Genomic DNA, 17,902 nt, shown 5'->3' on the forward strand with positions numbered 1-17,902 from the left:
GGAACATTTACACTCACTGCAGGCAGAGCTGAGCTCAGTGCCTAGAAGAAAGCATGATGGCCTGCTTTACCTAAGCAGACGGCACGCTTTCATTTGTTCTTCTCCACTTTGCATTAATGTGAGCAGAGGAAACCGCTGATCTCTCTGCATGAAGGAAACAATCACACCCTAATGTTTGCCTTAGCTAGTTTGACTACACAAGTTTTTTGCAAAATAAATTTCAAATCGGTGGCTCTCATCTTCCTTGAGACAGCCTGAGCCTCAAGCCTCACATGCCTCCAGTAAAGAGGATTTCTTTACAGGGGAACAAAAAGTCCTGCTAGCAGAGAGCCTGTGCAGGATGAATTCTGCTGCAGAGACACAAAATGTCCTTTAGCCTTGAGGACTTTAGTCTTTTTGTAGAATCATAATAACAATAACTCCACCTCAACCCCGGCTGCAGAGAGGAAGTTTTCACAGTGCACTCTGATGACAAATAAGGGAATTTTATTTTTATATGTAACTGATAATTAGAAAGAGGTTTAATTAGCTACAGGCATTTGGTGTAACTTTTGACATATTTTGGCAACAACGGAGCCTCGACAGCCATTAACATAACTGATAAAACCAACTGTTTGGAAGACACAAATAAGTTGCCTAATTCATAATGAATAATAATGCAATATTTTTCTTCTTTTTTTGCCTTTAGAACAAAATGTCCTGTGATGCTGATAGGCTGCACGTAGCGCCACACTTCATCACTGCGTGTCTGAAAATGTGAGGAGAGGGTGAGGAAAGCAGCATGTGCCAGAAAGTGTTGAAAGTAATGGCTGAATCACTGGTATTGATGAACGACCTTATTAAACCCTCACAAATTTGCTCTTGACATTTCTGCTGTGGGGTAGTGAAAATCTTTCTAATTGCACTTTTAATCGATTGAAGCAACAAATCACGGTGGCTACAAGTAACAAATGATCTTTTGATCCTAATTCAATTTATATAAGACACAAAACTGTTTTCAAATGAGTACATGCCAGATATCCAGGCCAAATTAATCAGATAAAATTAAAGGAAATTGTTTTCAACTCTTGCTGTTTTCATGCTGCTCTTGTGTTTGTTTGTTTTTCCTTCCTTTTTTAGACAGTTGGTTCTGCAGGAAGTGGTTTCAGAGTTCAATCAGAGACAGAACTCTTTGACAGTTGTGGTGCATGCAGCTGAACTCTGAATTTGATCTCATATTCACTTAACACATACTATTACATTCGAAATTTGACTAACCCCTTCCAGATATTTCTATGAGAGGAAAGAAGAAAATCCTGCCTTTAGTCAGATTTCACAACTATGGCAGGCAAGGCAAAACCTTTCTCCAAAAATCATGCTTGAACTATTTCCCATTACCTGTGCTGAGTCTGATGAGAAGAGATATCTTCACATTGCTTTCACACTCCATCTGTTTCCCCTCACTGATAATTTGAACATTCTGAGCTCAAGTGTTGGATAAACACTGGCAAAAGTATTTGCTGTTAAAATCAGCAAAGGGTTGGTTCCTGCTGAGGCCCAGCCATCCATTCCCTCAATGAATCCTGTACATAGTCCTAAAATAACCACTAAAATGAAACACCTGCTGTCTCTCATTTTCCTCTGTCTGTCAATGTCAGGTACTGTAATTACATGACAGTCGGCTGCATGTATTTTCCTGAAGATCAGCAATGTTGTTGACAAGAAGCATCACCTTGCCACCACGCTACTTTGCAGTTTCCAAAAAATTCAAAGCATCCCAGACTGGCTACACTTGTTTAAGCTTTCCCAACAGCCATTAAAATAACTGACTGGTATGATGGTCCACATCTGCTGTGTAGCCTGATAACACCATAATGCCTGAATGGATAGGACAGCCTCAGATTATTCTGTCTTTAATCATTCAGGTCCACATTCCGCTCTCTAGTTATGCAAATGGCGGACCAATCATAAAAGCTAATAGGGCAAGGAATGGTAAACCAACTGGCCATAGAGAGGTGAGGCTGAATTTTCCTCAAGGTTTAGGCCTCATTTGGATGCCCACTATGATGACAAAACACACCAACAGAAGCACTCGGTAAATCGCAAGCTTCGGAAATAAAACCGAGGAGATAGTTTTCAAAGTGTCATATTTCTGTGGGTCACACAAAGGCCAGCGTTGCCTTTCATACAACTGACTTCCAACGGGAAAATGGAAAATGTGCAGTACTAGCACCTTAAGCAGTACAATGCTGCATGCTCGTAATACGAGAGGCATTATTTTCCAAAAATGAGACTTAAGAGCCCTGTGAGGGAGCCTGTACTCCCCCATTGTAGAGCAACACAACCTGACAGCTTTGACCTCTGTGCTAGTGTGAGAGTGACTCATTACATGGCTTTCAGTGTTGAAGTCATTTTCACTGAGATACACATCACCAAGATAATCAATAATCTGTGAAGTGGAGCCACATCAAAGCTGGCCTCACAAATTCACAGTCTGTAGTTTCTTATTAGAAGCAAGTCCTACTGCAGCTGCAGACTCTAACTACTGGGTCATGATTTGTTTTGTTTTTCACCTCTTTAGAGAAGTATTACAAAAATAGATGTGAAGAAATTGATTTGCATGTCTTTGAAAAGCCTTTTCACGTGAAAAAACTATTTTTGTGAAATATAATTTCATGTAGCTCAGTTATGTGTTTTCATTATTTTCTCCTTGGTTACCTCAGCTTGTGCAACGGAGAAATGACAATTCACTTTTGATTCTCACTCTGATCTCTGTGGATTATGTTGGAATTGATGCAGTAAGAAATTAATCCTGCCAGCACAAGGTGAAATTCTTCTCTTTTTTTTTTTTCTCTCAGAAATACATACTGCATGTGTGTGTGTGTGTGTGTGTGTGTGTGTGTGTGTACTTGTGTGTTTGATGAGTACCGGACTCCAGCAGGGTCTTGGTGGTCTTGGTGGACTCACTGGAGGCAGAAGCCACAGCTGCAGCTGCCGTCTCCCATCACATTTCCCCTGACAGGTGTGAACAAAGGACCCAGAGAAATGTCACTGCAGCGTTTTTAAGTCACTTGGACACTGTTTGCATTCAGGAATGAAACTGCCTTTGCACATTATGCAAATCATATTGACAGCATATCTAATGCTTTTATTAGGCTAATTATGCCTAAGGTCAAATCTGTTCATAGCAGAGGATCAGTACCTATTTAAACCAAGTGTCTGGGAGCATTTGAGTTGACTGAAAGGTTAGCTAACGCTTAATGTCTTAAGACAGCTTATCATGTAGCACTTTGTTTCTGTGAAAAAAATAGGTGTTATTGATTTCTGTCTATGACATGAGCACCAGTCATGATCAGTCAGGGACCGTCTTTAATGTTTGGCACAACAGCAGTAATGAATAGAAAAGAGAGGGAAAGGTGTGTTTTAGAAGATTTGTTCTAAAAAAAAAATGGTTTCAATTTAGGATATAAATTTCCCTGATGTTTTAAAACATCCACAGAACTCTCTCTGTCTATCTCTCTCCATCATGTGAAAGTGTGATGAAAGAGAGAAGATGTTAATCATAAATGGAGGAAAAGTAGAACCATAAAGATAAGATTCATCCTCGGTGGATATACTCTGTTGTCAGGGTTGAAACCAGGCACATGTATATTTAATAGGCTTGAGCTGCAGCAAAGTATTTAGCAGCAGGCCATATTAAAGATATATAAAGCAGCAGAAAAGGTTGTGTATTCTAAATGAGGTAGCTTTCTTTAGGTCAAAAGGTTAAATTGTTGTAAAGATGTTCAAAACCTCCTTTGCTTCAAGTCTTTGATACCTCCTCCTATAGACTGTGGAAGCCATGTCATTAGTTAGAATGAGCTTCCTGATCTGACTACAGCTGATCTGACAATTAGTCACAAACCTTTGCACTAGCTTGACTCAGCTGCCGCAGTGGTTGAAATTTCGGATGTGTGACAGTCAGTGAAGTGCACAGACAAAACAAGAAATCCAACCCTAACTGAGGATGAGATCTCAGACTTCATAAATCTGTCGCCTGACCTGTCTTTATGGCCAAAACTATTAAACTGTACAATTTATGACATTCATTCTTTAGCCAGCTGATGCAGGTAATATAGAAAAACTTCCAATGTGCAGTAGAATGAGTAAAGGACATTTTTACGCCCGAGACAAAAAGGGAAAAGCGTGGTCCCCTCCCAGTATAGAGCAAAATCCCCAAAGTCCTCATTACCACAGGCACATCCTTATTGCCATGGGCACTCATAGACACAGTCTATCTGCCATCAGACAGATGTTTAACAACGGCTTTGTCAACCTGGTTGTTGCACTACAGCACATGGCCTGTAGTGCAACAACCTAAGGACATGTTGTACTAAGTCAAAATCAAATGCAATTGAAAGGATAAAATAAATATTAGTGTTCTCTTGGAAGAGTACTCCAAGCTCAAGAGAAGAGTAAATATTAGCGATAAGGAAAATGCTATGCATTTGATGATCTTCTACACTTTCACCTAGACAATAGAAATCAATCAACAATGCAATTCAGTGGGAATGATGCCTTCCTTATAAATAACACCGAAGACTAGAAGAGACTTTTGTTTTCTTTGTCCTCTTTTCTTCTGCTGAGTGTTTTCAGTTTGAAATACAAAGCTTGAAGTCATTCTGACAGAATTATTTTGGTTACAGAACCTTTGGGCCCATTACAAAAACTATTATGTAGATCAGCCTTGGGGAATTTATTTCCACATTGTGCGTTTGGATTGTGACACGCCTGGCCTCCCATTTCATTTACCCATACAAATAAGCCTGCCAGTCCAAACACTTTAAAGTTGCGGAGAAATTTTTTAGCACATTTCACTGAGAGACTTGTTTTCTTTTATATTTTTTTCCAACCAAATTTTCTCTAAATGTTATACTGATAAAATTGCTGACCCCCCACCAACATCCCTCTTCCACAGACAGGCACACACTCACTCACACACACCACTACACTGCAGACAAAGCATGAAAATACAATGATTATTGCTGTCAGGAAAAAAAAATGTTTTAACCTCAGATTTTCAGTCATTTCCTGTTTGAAAGATCTTTTTTAAAAAAAAAAAAAAGCTTCAGTGCTGCTGTTGTGTGATATGGTGAACATCATTTAGATTTGACACGGCAAGACAAAGACACACACATACAAAAACCCTTTTATTGGATGACTCACATCCCTCCTGGCTCATGTGGACTTTTTATACACTGTTGTTCTACATGTGCAAATTCACTGTTTATTGGCAGGAAACCTCAGACCAGTACATGTGTGTGCAGTAGAGCAGAATTAGATTACAAGTCTGCTGCACACTCCTTTGCTTTCACTGATACCCTCGCTATGGCTCCTATACTGCACTTGCAAACATGAAATACTCTATTTATCTTTTTAAGTAGCTGCTGTACAATACTGCTGATTTTTTGTCTCCTTTTAAGCCGTAAAACAGAAAATCTGTAATAGCTCTCACTGCTGATAAGTGATGTCCCAGTGCAGCCATAACAGATTTTACTGGGACAGGGGGATGCTGTCAAAAATAATCAAATTTGCATAAAAATCCTGAGAAAGATGACAACTTTAAAGAGTAGGCTGCTGCCACAGCTGGTTCAGCTTTTTACTTCCCCATAATGATGAACAATAACAGCCTGACAGAAAAAAAGGAAAATATACCGTGAAATAAATGAATAGATGAAGGAAAGTTGGCATTTGAAAAATATTTGGTCTAGAAAGAGATCGCCCAGGAAACAATGTCTGCTCAACACACAAGGCACAGGCTGTTTTACTCATGACATAATGCTTCAGGAAGAGTGCAGCTACAGTGCCAACTCCCAGGTTACACTGCATGTGTTTTGTTGTATCAAATAAAATAAAAAAAGATGATATTTCAGTCTGTCTGTTGTTATACAGCAAAGGTGCTTGAATGGGAACTGAGTGCATGAATAAATCAGATGCAGCTGGGGGACAGACTTTTGCTGTAAAAACTGAGTTTTAAAAGTTTTAAAATGATGTTTAAAATAATATGTCTTAAACATGCGTGTACTTCACTGTTTCTGTTACCTCTGCGTTGTTATTTTTATGAAATTCACACCTCCTCTGTTCAGTGGCTGTGAAGAAGACAGCCCTTTAAATGTGAGGGATAGTTCAGGCGGGTCTTAATTGTTGTATAATTAACATAACAGCATATGGGTGCAAGCTTGGTTTTCATAAATACACTAAAAAATAGAAAGTACTTTGGTTGAATACTCCCATCTTCAGTTTGATGCAGTGAGTGAGTGTAACTTAAAAGCCCACATGGAAAACCAAGACATTACCATTCATTGTTTTGCTAATTAGAGGGTAGTTGGTGTGTCTTGATGAACTAAAGTAATTAGTCATAGATTTATGTTCGGACGTCTGTTGAGACAGCAGTTTCTAACATCTACTGAAGGGGATTATTGCCTTTGTAAGGAAGCAAAAGAAGAGGAGACTTGTTTCTAATGTCATCTAATAGAATATACAGTTTCAGATACCTTCAGAGCAGGACAGTGGGACACAACAAGGACATGTTCCACTGTGAACACCAGTGTTATAACAGAGTAGAACATTATCTAACTTTTCAAACTGCCCTTGACAAGGACACCGAACTGCCCCAGGGGTATCACACCAGTTACTTTAGCACTCTGACCTTTGTGATTAAATGTACACGTTTCAGATATTCTTGCCTACAGAAGAGTCTATGTCAAACTGGACCTGTTGAGGTTTCCCAATTAAAATTACACTGCATGTCAAGGGTAGTAAGTTATTTTTGTTCTACCGCAATAATGCTTTGCTATCAGGGATGAAACCAGTTATCATTCACTTACTGTATCATCAGATTGTTCCTGCTTCAACAGGGGAGGTAAATGAAATAAATCAGCGGGGGAAGGACACATTAATGATAGGGCTGTGGAGGAGTGCTCCCACACAAATAGAACACAACAGCTCTCACTGCTCATTTGTAGTTTGCTGTTAGTGAATTGTTGATCCTTTCACTGGCATTCTTGAAATAGGACATTACATCTGCCCTCTAAACAAACGCCTGTTGAACAAGAGGGTACTCAGCAGAGAGCAGAATTTGGCCATAAGGCTTAAAAATCTTTCCAGTTAGCTGGATAGAATAGATTATCCTAAGTAATGTTTGTTGTGGAGGTAAAGGTCATGAGTGTATCAACATAAGTAAACCACACAATGAATGTCTTTCCAATTTTCCCACTGCTTTTACAAATACAGTTTACTATCACAGACAAAGAAACACACAGACAAGCAAACATACTTGGATGGCTGGATGGATATATGCAAATACATAACCTTTCAGGAGGCAGTACTAAGTATGTAGAGTATATGGTGCTGAGTATAAGGTTATCTCTGTAACTTTGCAGCAGGTTGCAGCAAAGTGTTGTGCAAACATTAGGTGGATCTACAGATCATAAAAATCTCACAACAGGCATTTCCTTTTTCAAAACCTTATTTAAAGTAACTTTTGACCTGACAAAGATGAGATTTAAAACAAGAAATACAATTTCTTTGGCTTTATGTTGTTTTCTATATAAAGAGTTTGAATATTTCATTATGACAACATTTAGTCAGGCAACTATGCAATAAATGCTGAATGTACAGTGTTAGTATCCCAACATAGGTATTCTCATACTGCAACCCTCACAAGGTAGCAAAATAAATTCCAGTTTTATCTGGGGTGACCTAGATAAAACTGGAATTCCTGCATCACATTTCAGAGGTAACATTAAGGACCATTTGTGAAAATTGTCCTCTAGGTGAAGATAAGGGAGATATATCCTTATTGGAAGTTAAATGAAAGCACCCACACTGTATCCTCGTATAGCTGGCACTGAGAGGTGATGCTGCTGTAAAGTGTGGATGAGAATGAATTGTTTCATTTGACTCTGGCCAATATGTTTGCAGATGAGAATAACACTATGGGATAAGGTGCATTATTTTGATATTAGCTCTTTGCTTTTCTGCTCTTCACCATCTATTCTTGGCCATCTCAGGAGAGTCTTGTCTTTGACTACCTTCCCAGAAAAGATGAGGTTCAAGTGTTAAACTGTTGTGACAGCTCAACAAGCTGTTGAAACTGTAATATTGTTAATGATCCTAATGGCATAATCCTACCCCCCCCCCCCCCCCAAAAAAAAATACACACTAAATCTGTCAGTGTTCTATGTTTGGATCTTAAGTTTAATCAAAATGTATTTTAACCTGATACACAGTAATCACCACCCTCACTGCAGCAGAATTGTTGTTACCCAAAATATACATACTGTACCTGGATGTTGGCTACTGATTTCATGGTTCCACTGTCAGTCAGTACAACAACATCTCATAAAAAGCATAACTCAGTTACACAAAAAGAGACAGTTTTGTGGCACATTGCAATATGTGAACAATAGCATAATCAGACATTTAACTATATTGTTCTTCTTCACCAACGTTCAGTCAGTGAGTGAATTATATGGAGGTTTGAGTGCAGAAGGAAGATCCTATTCAGCTCCACAGGAACTTGTCGAGTTTGACTCAGAATCACCAACAGCAATTTCAGAAGAGCAGGTGTTTTTACACTAATGTTACAGAAACCTTTAAAGAAAACAGCATGCTTACTTTGAGGAAAATCAAGATTTAAAATAATTTTGTCTTTAGTGTGGCTTGAGAGGAAATACATGCACAGTATGCACCTCATTCGGTACACGTAGACTAAAAACATGCTGAATAAAAGAAGAGGATAAAAATGATAATTATATTATAGCTGTACCCCAAGGGGACAACCTCAAGGGGACAACGCTATTAACATTTCTTAAATATCTTTAATTCATTCTTGTCTGTCGAGGAGAGGAGAGTCAAACCTGATGTCAAGCAGTCCTCATTTACTATTTTGATTTCAGGGCTCTCTTCACTTGGCTTTAAGCAGAGGCTCTGTAAGTTTCACTGCACAAATTAGGAGTGCAACTAATCATTATTTTCATTCAACTTTTCCAGAGCCCAATGTGAAGATTGTTGTGTTTTATCTCACCAGCATTTTCAGTTTAGTATGGTTTAACACAGCAGAAGCAGAAAATCCTCCTCTTTATAGAAAAGCAGTTGAAATTGTTGACTTTTAATTTTCTTTTGATTGCTGAATTAATCAAATAATCGTTTCAGGACTAACACAAATAAACAAATTTGATTTTACAAATTTGTGGAACTGATTACCCTGTGATGGATGAACATCATCATTTCCAAACAGTGACTGTCTTGAACATTGTTAATAGATATTTTCTCTAAACTGCAGACATCTGAAGCTGGTCCATTATGAGCACAGTATTCTGGTAGTAACTGGAGAGTTGTAGGTGAAACAGTGCAGCAGCCCAAATCTCTTTCAGTAAGGGCTGTTAGTTCCTTTTGATTTGTGTTTGGCCGCCTGTCACCCAAACCCATTCCCTGAAATCACATCACTATAATGGTCTAATCAGCACTTAACGAGCCATGTTACATAAAATCAATGCACCCTTCCATTTGAGAATGCAGAATATTTGGAGGCGCTGATGAAGGCTCGTGGAAGGGGCAGGGGATGCTGTCGATAAGGTGCTGCAGTCATTGGACAGACAGGCCTGCTGAGAGCGGAGGATGCACTTGCCCTCTAAGTTCAGTGATCCTCCTGAGATCCAAGCTTTTACAGCAAAATCCTTTGTTTTGCTGACTAATCGTGTATTGATTTTAACATGTTGTTAAGCCCAAATAAGGTTGTCAGGCCACTGCCAAACAACTCCTCTACCTGTAGAGGCTCCCAGAACAGAGAGCTATGTATCTCCCGTTAGAAACACCATTTGACTTCTCTTCTTGATTTATTACATGTTGACTGTAAACAGGATAACGTTTTACTTTAGGGTGTTTTTTCTTAGTTGCGCAAGAATTTTATACAGACAGCAGAGCAAGCTGTTTTCACCTTGCTTCGTGCATACATTGCCTTGTGATTTGTGTGGGATGGTGTGTATCTGTAAAAAGATAAATACACGCGACACGGCATCAAGCATCTCTCCCACACGCAGGTCGTCATGGGATGTGTCGAGCCTGCAAAAGAGGGGAAATTACAAATCAAGTTACAAATGAACACCGTGGGTACCTCAGCCTCGCTGTTCCTATCGATGCGTAGAAAACAGTTCCTGGATGCAACGTGAATTCACTGTTGCGCTGGACTGTCTGCTGCCAGTGAAAGCCAGCAGGTCCTTTGCATTACTCTTGATAGAACTGCAGAGAGAACATAACAATGCCAGCTTGTTTCCATTTCAGCAGACCTTGGAGCCGCAAATTAATAATATCCTGGAGGCAACTCAGGGGTAAAGGCATAAATCTACAGTCGGTGGGGATTTGGAAGGTGAGTGCAAAGTGTCATGGAGCTACAGCGCTACCTTGTGGCAGAGTAAGATATTGCATAATGATCCTAAGGAGAGAGTGAGAAAGCAGTTCTCATATTTCATTTGCTCTAATAATGCATACAATTAATTTTGATACATTTCCTTAAGGGGTAGTTTATTATTCTGTTGTTTATTGTTTGTTTTTAGTTATAAAACTAAAAATAAACAACGTGTAGTTTTATTATTTCTCATGATGGGTGAATTGAGTAGGTCTGAAGGTCACCATGTTTCAACTTTGCTCTGAAGACACAGAAACATATGGTACACACATACATGACCTTAGCAAATTTCCCATTATATTTTGCCCTCTTTGTCAATGAATCAGAAAATAGAATTGTTCTGCTCCCGATTAAGATGAGACCATGTGCATAATTGCTCCATCCACGCTGGAGATAATTAATATCAATGACCCTGCTGACTTTTCAAATGCATCATGTTGGGTTTAATGATGATGTGTCATAAGCAGCCGGAGGTGGAGACACCCAGCTCTGCGCTTGCTGCCAGACCCAGACCAGGGGCTCCAGAGCTGACAGGCGAGACCAGGTGAATAATTGTCTATGGCATCTTATTACATTGCTGGCATGATCTGATTTACTCCAGCAGCAAATGGTGGGAATAGACCAAGTGTCATTGTGGGTATTGAATTAACAAGGTTTATGCACAAATGGACCCCACACTGACGGCAGATACCTCATACAAGATTTCCATGTGGTCGTGATAGCTGTTCTGCTTGCTTCATTACACTGTTCAATCACTCCACATGTGTTGTGTCCTATTGAAATTATATTTTACATTTCTCCCTGTATCCAGAAAGGAGCTGGGTCTGTGGCCTTTTGTATTAAATATTCTGCCCAGTGGACCTGATGAGCGGTTTTAGCATGCATTCAAAAATTTGTCACATTTTTACACAAAGACACAATGTCCGCCTTTCCACAGATTCTCTGCATGGTCACTGCTGATGTAGGCAGTGACTAGAACATCAGAATAGTAAATGCTTTTTACAGAGCAGAGAACAGATACAGTTAAAAGGTAAAATCATGTATGTTTTTCTCCTCTCAAGCAGACTTGAATGATTTAGTTTTTAAAAGTGATGACGTTTGCATACCAATCTCCTTTTGACAACACTCACAGTTTGTTTTTAATGAATATTTATCTAGTCAATATTTCCTATTATAAAATAGGAAATATATAAAATATTCATAAAATATGTGCAATACAAAATTGTCAAATTGTGGTATTATAACCCTAAACATCTGATTTTTTCTGTCATCTGTTTTTTTCAGCTCTGTCAATAAAACTTCCTTTCCCTTCTAGAGCATGAAAGGGCTGCTGTTAGAAACCGAAATCTGATTGGTTCAGCATCATCCATGTGACTGAATTGGACGAATGGTGAAAGACCCAAACAGGAAGTGTTACTGTAAGAGAAGTGGCGCGACGTGAAAGTCAAGGCGAGGCAAAACGTAATTCACCTTTAAAAAAATACCATTAAATATGTTTTTTGTATCTTCACGTTGCCGCAGCGTGTTGTGCTTGTAGTGGTGTTTGTGTCGGAGGGAGCAGCGTTTTCCCCACAATGCTTCAGGCTGCAGCTAAAACGCTTTCTGCTGCATCAACCACTTCAGTGTTCTCACGGCGAGTATCGTTATGTATTCGACATTATTGTAAGAAGACACCAACGAAACTAAGAGTATCCGAAGCACTTTCAGGTGCCGAATTGGGAGCAAATGTCAAAGTACAGGTAACGTTAACCCGTTTTTTTAGAATATAGTATGACAAGAGGATTCCTGCAAACCATTTACTACTGAATTCTTCCTTAATCTGCTTCTGAACCAGGGATATGTAACCGTACATGGACTATATCCTGCACAAATACACTGTACATGAAAATTTGTGTCCAATTAAAATCATTCCAAAATTTGGACACCATGTTGATTTTTGAAATGAATAGAAGTAAATACAACCGCTTCAGCAAAGATATTTAAAACAAGCTATTCTTCAAATGGGACTGCTCGGTTACTTTATATTTCAAGAACTTCACGAACAGGAAATTTATAGCACCAGTAGAGGGAAGAATGGATTTCATTAAATATCAAGAATGTCAGGGAGGGTTACACAGTGCTAATTATTAAGTACTCCCCAAACTTGCTCTCAACATTTGAGGAAAGGTAACTTTTTAATTTCTGTTTTGTTTCACTTCAAAAATTAACAAAATATCTAATTTTCCCAGCGGTGACCAAATGTCTGGAGACAACCGTGTACATTTAGCTGGCATTTTATGGAGCAAGAATGAGGAATGAAATTCTTAAATTACCAACATCTCAGTTTATGAACATTGCTTGCAAGCAAAAAGAAAATATTTCTGTGTCGCTAGATGGAACAGCTCAGTGTAGTTTGATTTGTCTCTCTGTTGCAGGGATGGGTTCGCTCTGTCAGACCTCAGAAGTCAAATCTCTTTTTCCATGTGAACGATGGGAGCTCTTTGCAGTCATTGCAGATTGTTGCTGGTTCAGAGCTGAGTGATCCGTAAGTGCTTTTGTTTCTCTAAGTATAAAGGGTGTGCATACATAAAATTCTCTTGACTGTCTTCAACTCTTTTCTTTTTTTCTTGTTAAGATTGCTCACGTTTGGTAGTGCTGTTGAAGTCACAGGTGTTCTCAAGAAAAGTCCACACCAAAAACAGCCAGTCGAACTGGAAGCAGACCAAATCCATGTAGTTGGAGAATGTAATCCTGTAGTAAGGAAGATTGTTCTCTCAAATCTTCCACATACAGACTCGCATTTACACCTCATCTGTGTTATAACCTTTTTATGTCTTCATTGTATAGGAAATGTAACTCAATATTGTTGCTTTGCCTTTCAGGATTTTCCCTTTAAAATCAAAGAGAGACACGGCCTTGAGTATATTCGCCAGTTTCCTCATCTCAGGTGTAGAACAAATGCCTTTAGCTCCCTGCTGAGAATTCGAAGTGAGGCCACAACAGCAATTCACTCATATTTCAAGGTGAGGACATCAATGGATTAAAGACAGTGAATTATTAATAGAAAGTGCAGAGTAAAACTTTTCTATATTTATTTGTTTGTTTGTTTTCAGGAAAATGGCTTTGTGCAGGTTCACACTCCAATCATCACCTCAAATGACTGTGAAGGGGCAGGGGAGCTCTTTCAGGTTGAGGTGAGTATCTAAAGATGTGCTTACAAATGTTCTTAAAGTTAAGATACTGTGCTGTAAACGTATCATTATGTCTGTGGTTTATATTTGGTGTCACCTCCAGTGTGTGATGTGAACAGAGGGATTAATGATACTGTTTGAAACCTCAAAGCCTCTGCTTTTACCACAGCCGTCAGGCCCAGAGTTTGATGAAGATGAGAACTTTTTCTCTGTCCCTGCCTTCCTGACTGTGTCTGGTCAGCTTCATTTGGAAGTGATGTCAGGGTGAGATAAAGTACATGAATTATATTTTTTAGTGATTAGCCACATAAGTTGTGCCTCAGTGGCACGTGCACTGAAGTACATTTCTCACTGTGCCTTGTCACTCATGCTCTTGCAGGGCTTTTTCTAAGGTCTATACATTTGGACCAACTTTTCGTGCAGAGAACTCCCAAAGCAGACGCCACCTGGCTGAGTTTTACATGGTGGAGGCCGAGGTCTCCTTCACACAGTCCTTAGAGGATCTCACCAAGGTAAACCATGTCATTGTCCTCAAATACAGTATTGCTCTAATATCAAAATAGCACATTGGCTAATGTGTTAAAGCTTGTTAACTGATTTTCACTGAACATATTTCTGTGCATACAGTAAACTGATTTCTCACCTTTCTGAAAGCCATTGTGTTATATTCATTTTAGCATGCTATGAAAAAAATGACACTTACGTTATGTGACTTTTAAAGTTCTTGTGCAGAGTTGCTTGGGAGAACTTTAATTATTAAACTGGGCCCACTCCTTAGGTCATGGAGGACATGTTCAGATCTGCCACGGAGCATGTCTTGGCTCACTGTACAGAGGAGGTGGATTTGTTTCACAAGCATGTGACTCCTGGACACAGGGTAAGTCCTGAAGGACACTTATTTAACTTGAGTACATCACCTGGGTCCTTATACCAACCAGCCACAAATTCATCTGACTTCAATGTGATCTCAGCTTACATTTTTTTCTATTGCACCCACACAATCTAAGGACACTATAGATGCTATGGTGAAGAAGAAGTTCCCCGTGTAAGTCTCTGTTTTTCCAAACATGGCATATAAAATTAAAGCAGATAATAAATAAAGGCAAATGTTGAAGGCCCCGAATGAATGGTACCATCTCAATCTGCTTTTAGGATTACCTACAGTGAGGCTATAAACATCCTAAACCGCAGCCCTCAGAAATTTGTCTTCCCAACAGACGTAAGTGGCGATGATTTTACGTTCTCTTGATATCTACCTCTACTGTATGGTTGGTACTAACACTGTCATTTCACGGTGCTCCTTGTTAACCTTAGCTCTTCTTTTCTACAGTGGGGTTGTGACCTTCAGACAGAACATGAGAAGTACCTGGTGAAACATTGTGGCAACATTCCAGTCTTTGTCACTGATTATCCTTACGATCTTAAGCCTTTTTATGCAAGAGACAACCAGGACCGTCCTCAGCATACAGTAAGACGTGGTTACACTGTTAAAAATGCCAAGTGAATCAATATTTAACCACTCAGTTCCCTCGTTGTAATGTCAGTTGGGTTATCGCAGCGATTTGCATATCTGATCTGACTGTGACTGTGTGTTTGCAGGCAGCTGCAGTGGACCTTCTGGTGCCAGGAGTTGGAGAACTCTGTGGGGGCTCATTGAGAGAGGAGAGGCTGGATCTGCTGAGGGCTCGGCTGGAAGAGTAAGAACACATATGAGGGGTATTAGAAGGCCTGTGCTAAGATATTTAGAATATGGTTTCTGTATCTGTTCAGTTGCTTTAAATTCATTCACATCAATCATAATCCCGATGGTGTCACTCTGGGCTAACTGCGGCGTTGCACAGGTGTTGCAGTGGCTGGTTAAAATAAAAAGCAGTTTTCTGAGTAACATCCCACAACACATCAAACATCTTTCCAACATCCAACATTTGACATTTATATTGCATATATATTTATTTACATTTATGTATTTATATTATTCATTTATATAGAAGTACATAAGTGGACAAAAGGCAACATCAGCTCAATGCGCTGGTGAATTTACCTGTTTATCTAAGTCCAACCCTTACACGTCCAGCACCTGTTATCAGGGTACACTCAGTGAGCATCAGAAGAGAAAAACTACAACGACAGTTGGTTTTGTTATTTACACATGGATTGATAATACAGGAAAATTGTACAGGAGAGATTTTATTGTAGGTTTTGAGTTTATGTTTTGACCAAAGGCATACTTACATTAATTATCATACTTTTCCAGGGTTGGATTAGAAGACACCTACAGCTGGTAAAAAAAAAATTATTTAAGTTAACAACATTTTAAAAGAAACATCCTTACATATAAACAGAGTTCTAATGATATTTGTATTTATTTGCAGGTACCTGGATTTGAGACGTTTTGGCTCTGTCCCTCATGGTGGCTTTGGACTGGGATTTGAGCGATATTTGCAATGTATTCTCGGTGTTGACAACATAAAAGATGTGATACCGTTCCCTAGATTTTCCCATTCTTGCATTCTATAAAGCACAGTTTGAGCCCGGTAGATGTTTTTCAAGTCAGTGAAGTCTGCGTTTGCTGTCTGGCAAACATCAAATAAATATGATATTCAGCATTGTTGTAAATTTTTATTACTTTATTGGTGTGTAAATATCATTAAAAATAATTACTAAAATGTATCTGCAGGTGTAATAGGGTATTTGAAACTATAAATCCTCTTTCTCTAAATGGAATTTATTTTTAAGCTCTCCTCGGTTGTGCATGACGTTCCTACAAACACACAGACTATGATAGTGGAACAGTGGATGAATGAAATTTGTCTTTCTCTGTGACTTCCCGAGGAAGTGGTTAGTTAATTATCATATTATATCTGGTTTACCTTTTCAACTTCCACATTTAAAAACTTGATTTTCAGTAACTGTCAAGTATTTCAGCTCTCCACGAGATGGTGCTTTTTCCCATTCCATCCAACTGAGAAAATGCGACTCGTGTACTCAGTCCACAGCAGCAGCTGCTGATTCTGTTAATTAAATCATCTGTTGTTTTTTTGTTTGTTTGTTTTTCAAAGAACAGATATTTTAAAGAAATCCCCTTCGTTAGTTATGATTGAATCTTCATTATATTTGGTGAGGCATATAACACAAGATTGGTTTTATAATTTGAAATCACATACGTTTCGCTCTTTCAAGTGAAACAGAATTACTTTGACAACGGTTCTACGTTAACGTAGACAGACAGTATAAGTCGATCCTCCATTATTTGAACTCTTCGGGATCTTTAAGCCACTTTGTGGCGAGCAGCTCTCCCATCCTGTTCATCCCAGCGCAGCCCATCCCTCTTTTTGCTCGGTGGGCGTGGTATGAGTTGGGAAAACAAACTGCAGACACCCTTTGATACTTCCTCACCCTGCATCAGTTGAGTTTGCCCGCGGCTCCTCGTCAGCTGGCCGTGCGTAATTCCCCAAGAGTCGAGTTGCGCCTTTTTCCCCCCCCACCAACTGGGGTTTTGCGCCCAGTACCACCAGGAGCGACTGGCAACATCTCCGACTAGCACTACTCTAATTTTTAATCAAATGGGGGGAGCAGACTGCACCAGTGGGAGCCAAACGCCGACAGCACTTTGAACAGGCAAGCCTTCAGGAGCCGACATGTACTAGTGACAGACGGCAGTTGTAGAGCAAGAGGAAACAGCAGATACTGACAAACATGAGCGGCGGAGAAATCATCTTCCAAGGCTGGCTGAGAAAGTCACCACCGGAGAAGAAACTGAGGAGATATGTAAGTGAACGACATTTTCGCTTTGTTTCTCTTTGAGTTTCACTGCTGTAGGAGAAACGTATTTCTCTGGTTTCTTTCTCTTTCAAGTTGCTGTCCTTTGTATTTTATTCATCTGCAGTTCAAATGAGTGGTGTCAAAGTCAGATATTTACAGTCCAATTGCAGCAGGTGCATCCCACCACCATCTGAACCTCTCCTCTCTTGATAGTGGACTGGAAGAGGCACCACATCTTGCTCTTGATTTTGCAAATACTGTCTTAATCCTTTTGGATCTAGAAATGTATGTTTTAAATGCCACGTTTTACATGGAGGGCCACCCACTGTGGGGTCCTATGACAACATGGAGGTAAGCCTGTATAATACCCTGCAGCTGTCTATAATTTTGGCTAAATAGCTCTCAGGCACACAAACACAAACTGCCATTTTGCTTTATCCAATCATGATGAGGTAATGTCTAATCAACTGATGTGACCGGTTTTCATCTTGGCCAAGCAAACTGATGTCTCAACAACAGTGATAACTGGACAGCACTTGAGTGC

General features: G+C 39.5%; 2 protein-coding genes across 3 annotated transcripts in view; both read left to right on the forward strand.

Annotated features, from left to right (window-relative positions):
* The first annotated feature begins 11,843 nt into the window (after positions 1-11,843).
* nars2 (asparaginyl-tRNA synthetase 2, mitochondrial) lies at positions 11,844-16,202 on the forward strand. The gene is made up of 14 exons (XM_041046909.1): positions 11,844-12,165; positions 12,841-12,950; positions 13,041-13,161; positions 13,288-13,428; positions 13,519-13,599; positions 13,766-13,860; positions 13,976-14,108; positions 14,375-14,473; positions 14,604-14,641; positions 14,749-14,815; positions 14,927-15,064; positions 15,196-15,293; positions 15,851-15,877; positions 15,969-16,202. Exons 1-14 carry the CDS (start codon positions 12,001-12,003, stop codon positions 16,111-16,113), a joined length of 1,458 nt encoding a protein of 485 aa, XP_040902843.1. The 5' UTR covers positions 11,844-12,000; the 3' UTR covers positions 16,114-16,202.
* Positions 16,203-17,031: 829 nt separating this feature from the next.
* Positions 17,032-17,902, forward strand: part of gab2 (GRB2-associated binding protein 2) — a 32,610-nt gene continuing 31,739 nt past the window's right edge. For both annotated transcript variants that reach the window (XM_041046906.1, XM_041046907.1), the window contains exon 1: positions 17,032-17,364. In XM_041046906.1, coding sequence (XP_040902840.1) covers positions 17,293-17,364 — 72 coding nt within the window. In that variant the 5' untranslated portion in view covers positions 17,032-17,292. The remainder of the gene's footprint in view (positions 17,365-17,902) is intronic.

The sequence above is a fragment of the Toxotes jaculatrix genome, chromosome 9 (genome assembly GCF_017976425.1).
Source record: "Toxotes jaculatrix isolate fToxJac2 chromosome 9, fToxJac2.pri, whole genome shotgun sequence".
Taxonomy (NCBI): Eukaryota; Metazoa; Chordata; class Actinopteri; family Toxotidae; genus Toxotes; species Toxotes jaculatrix.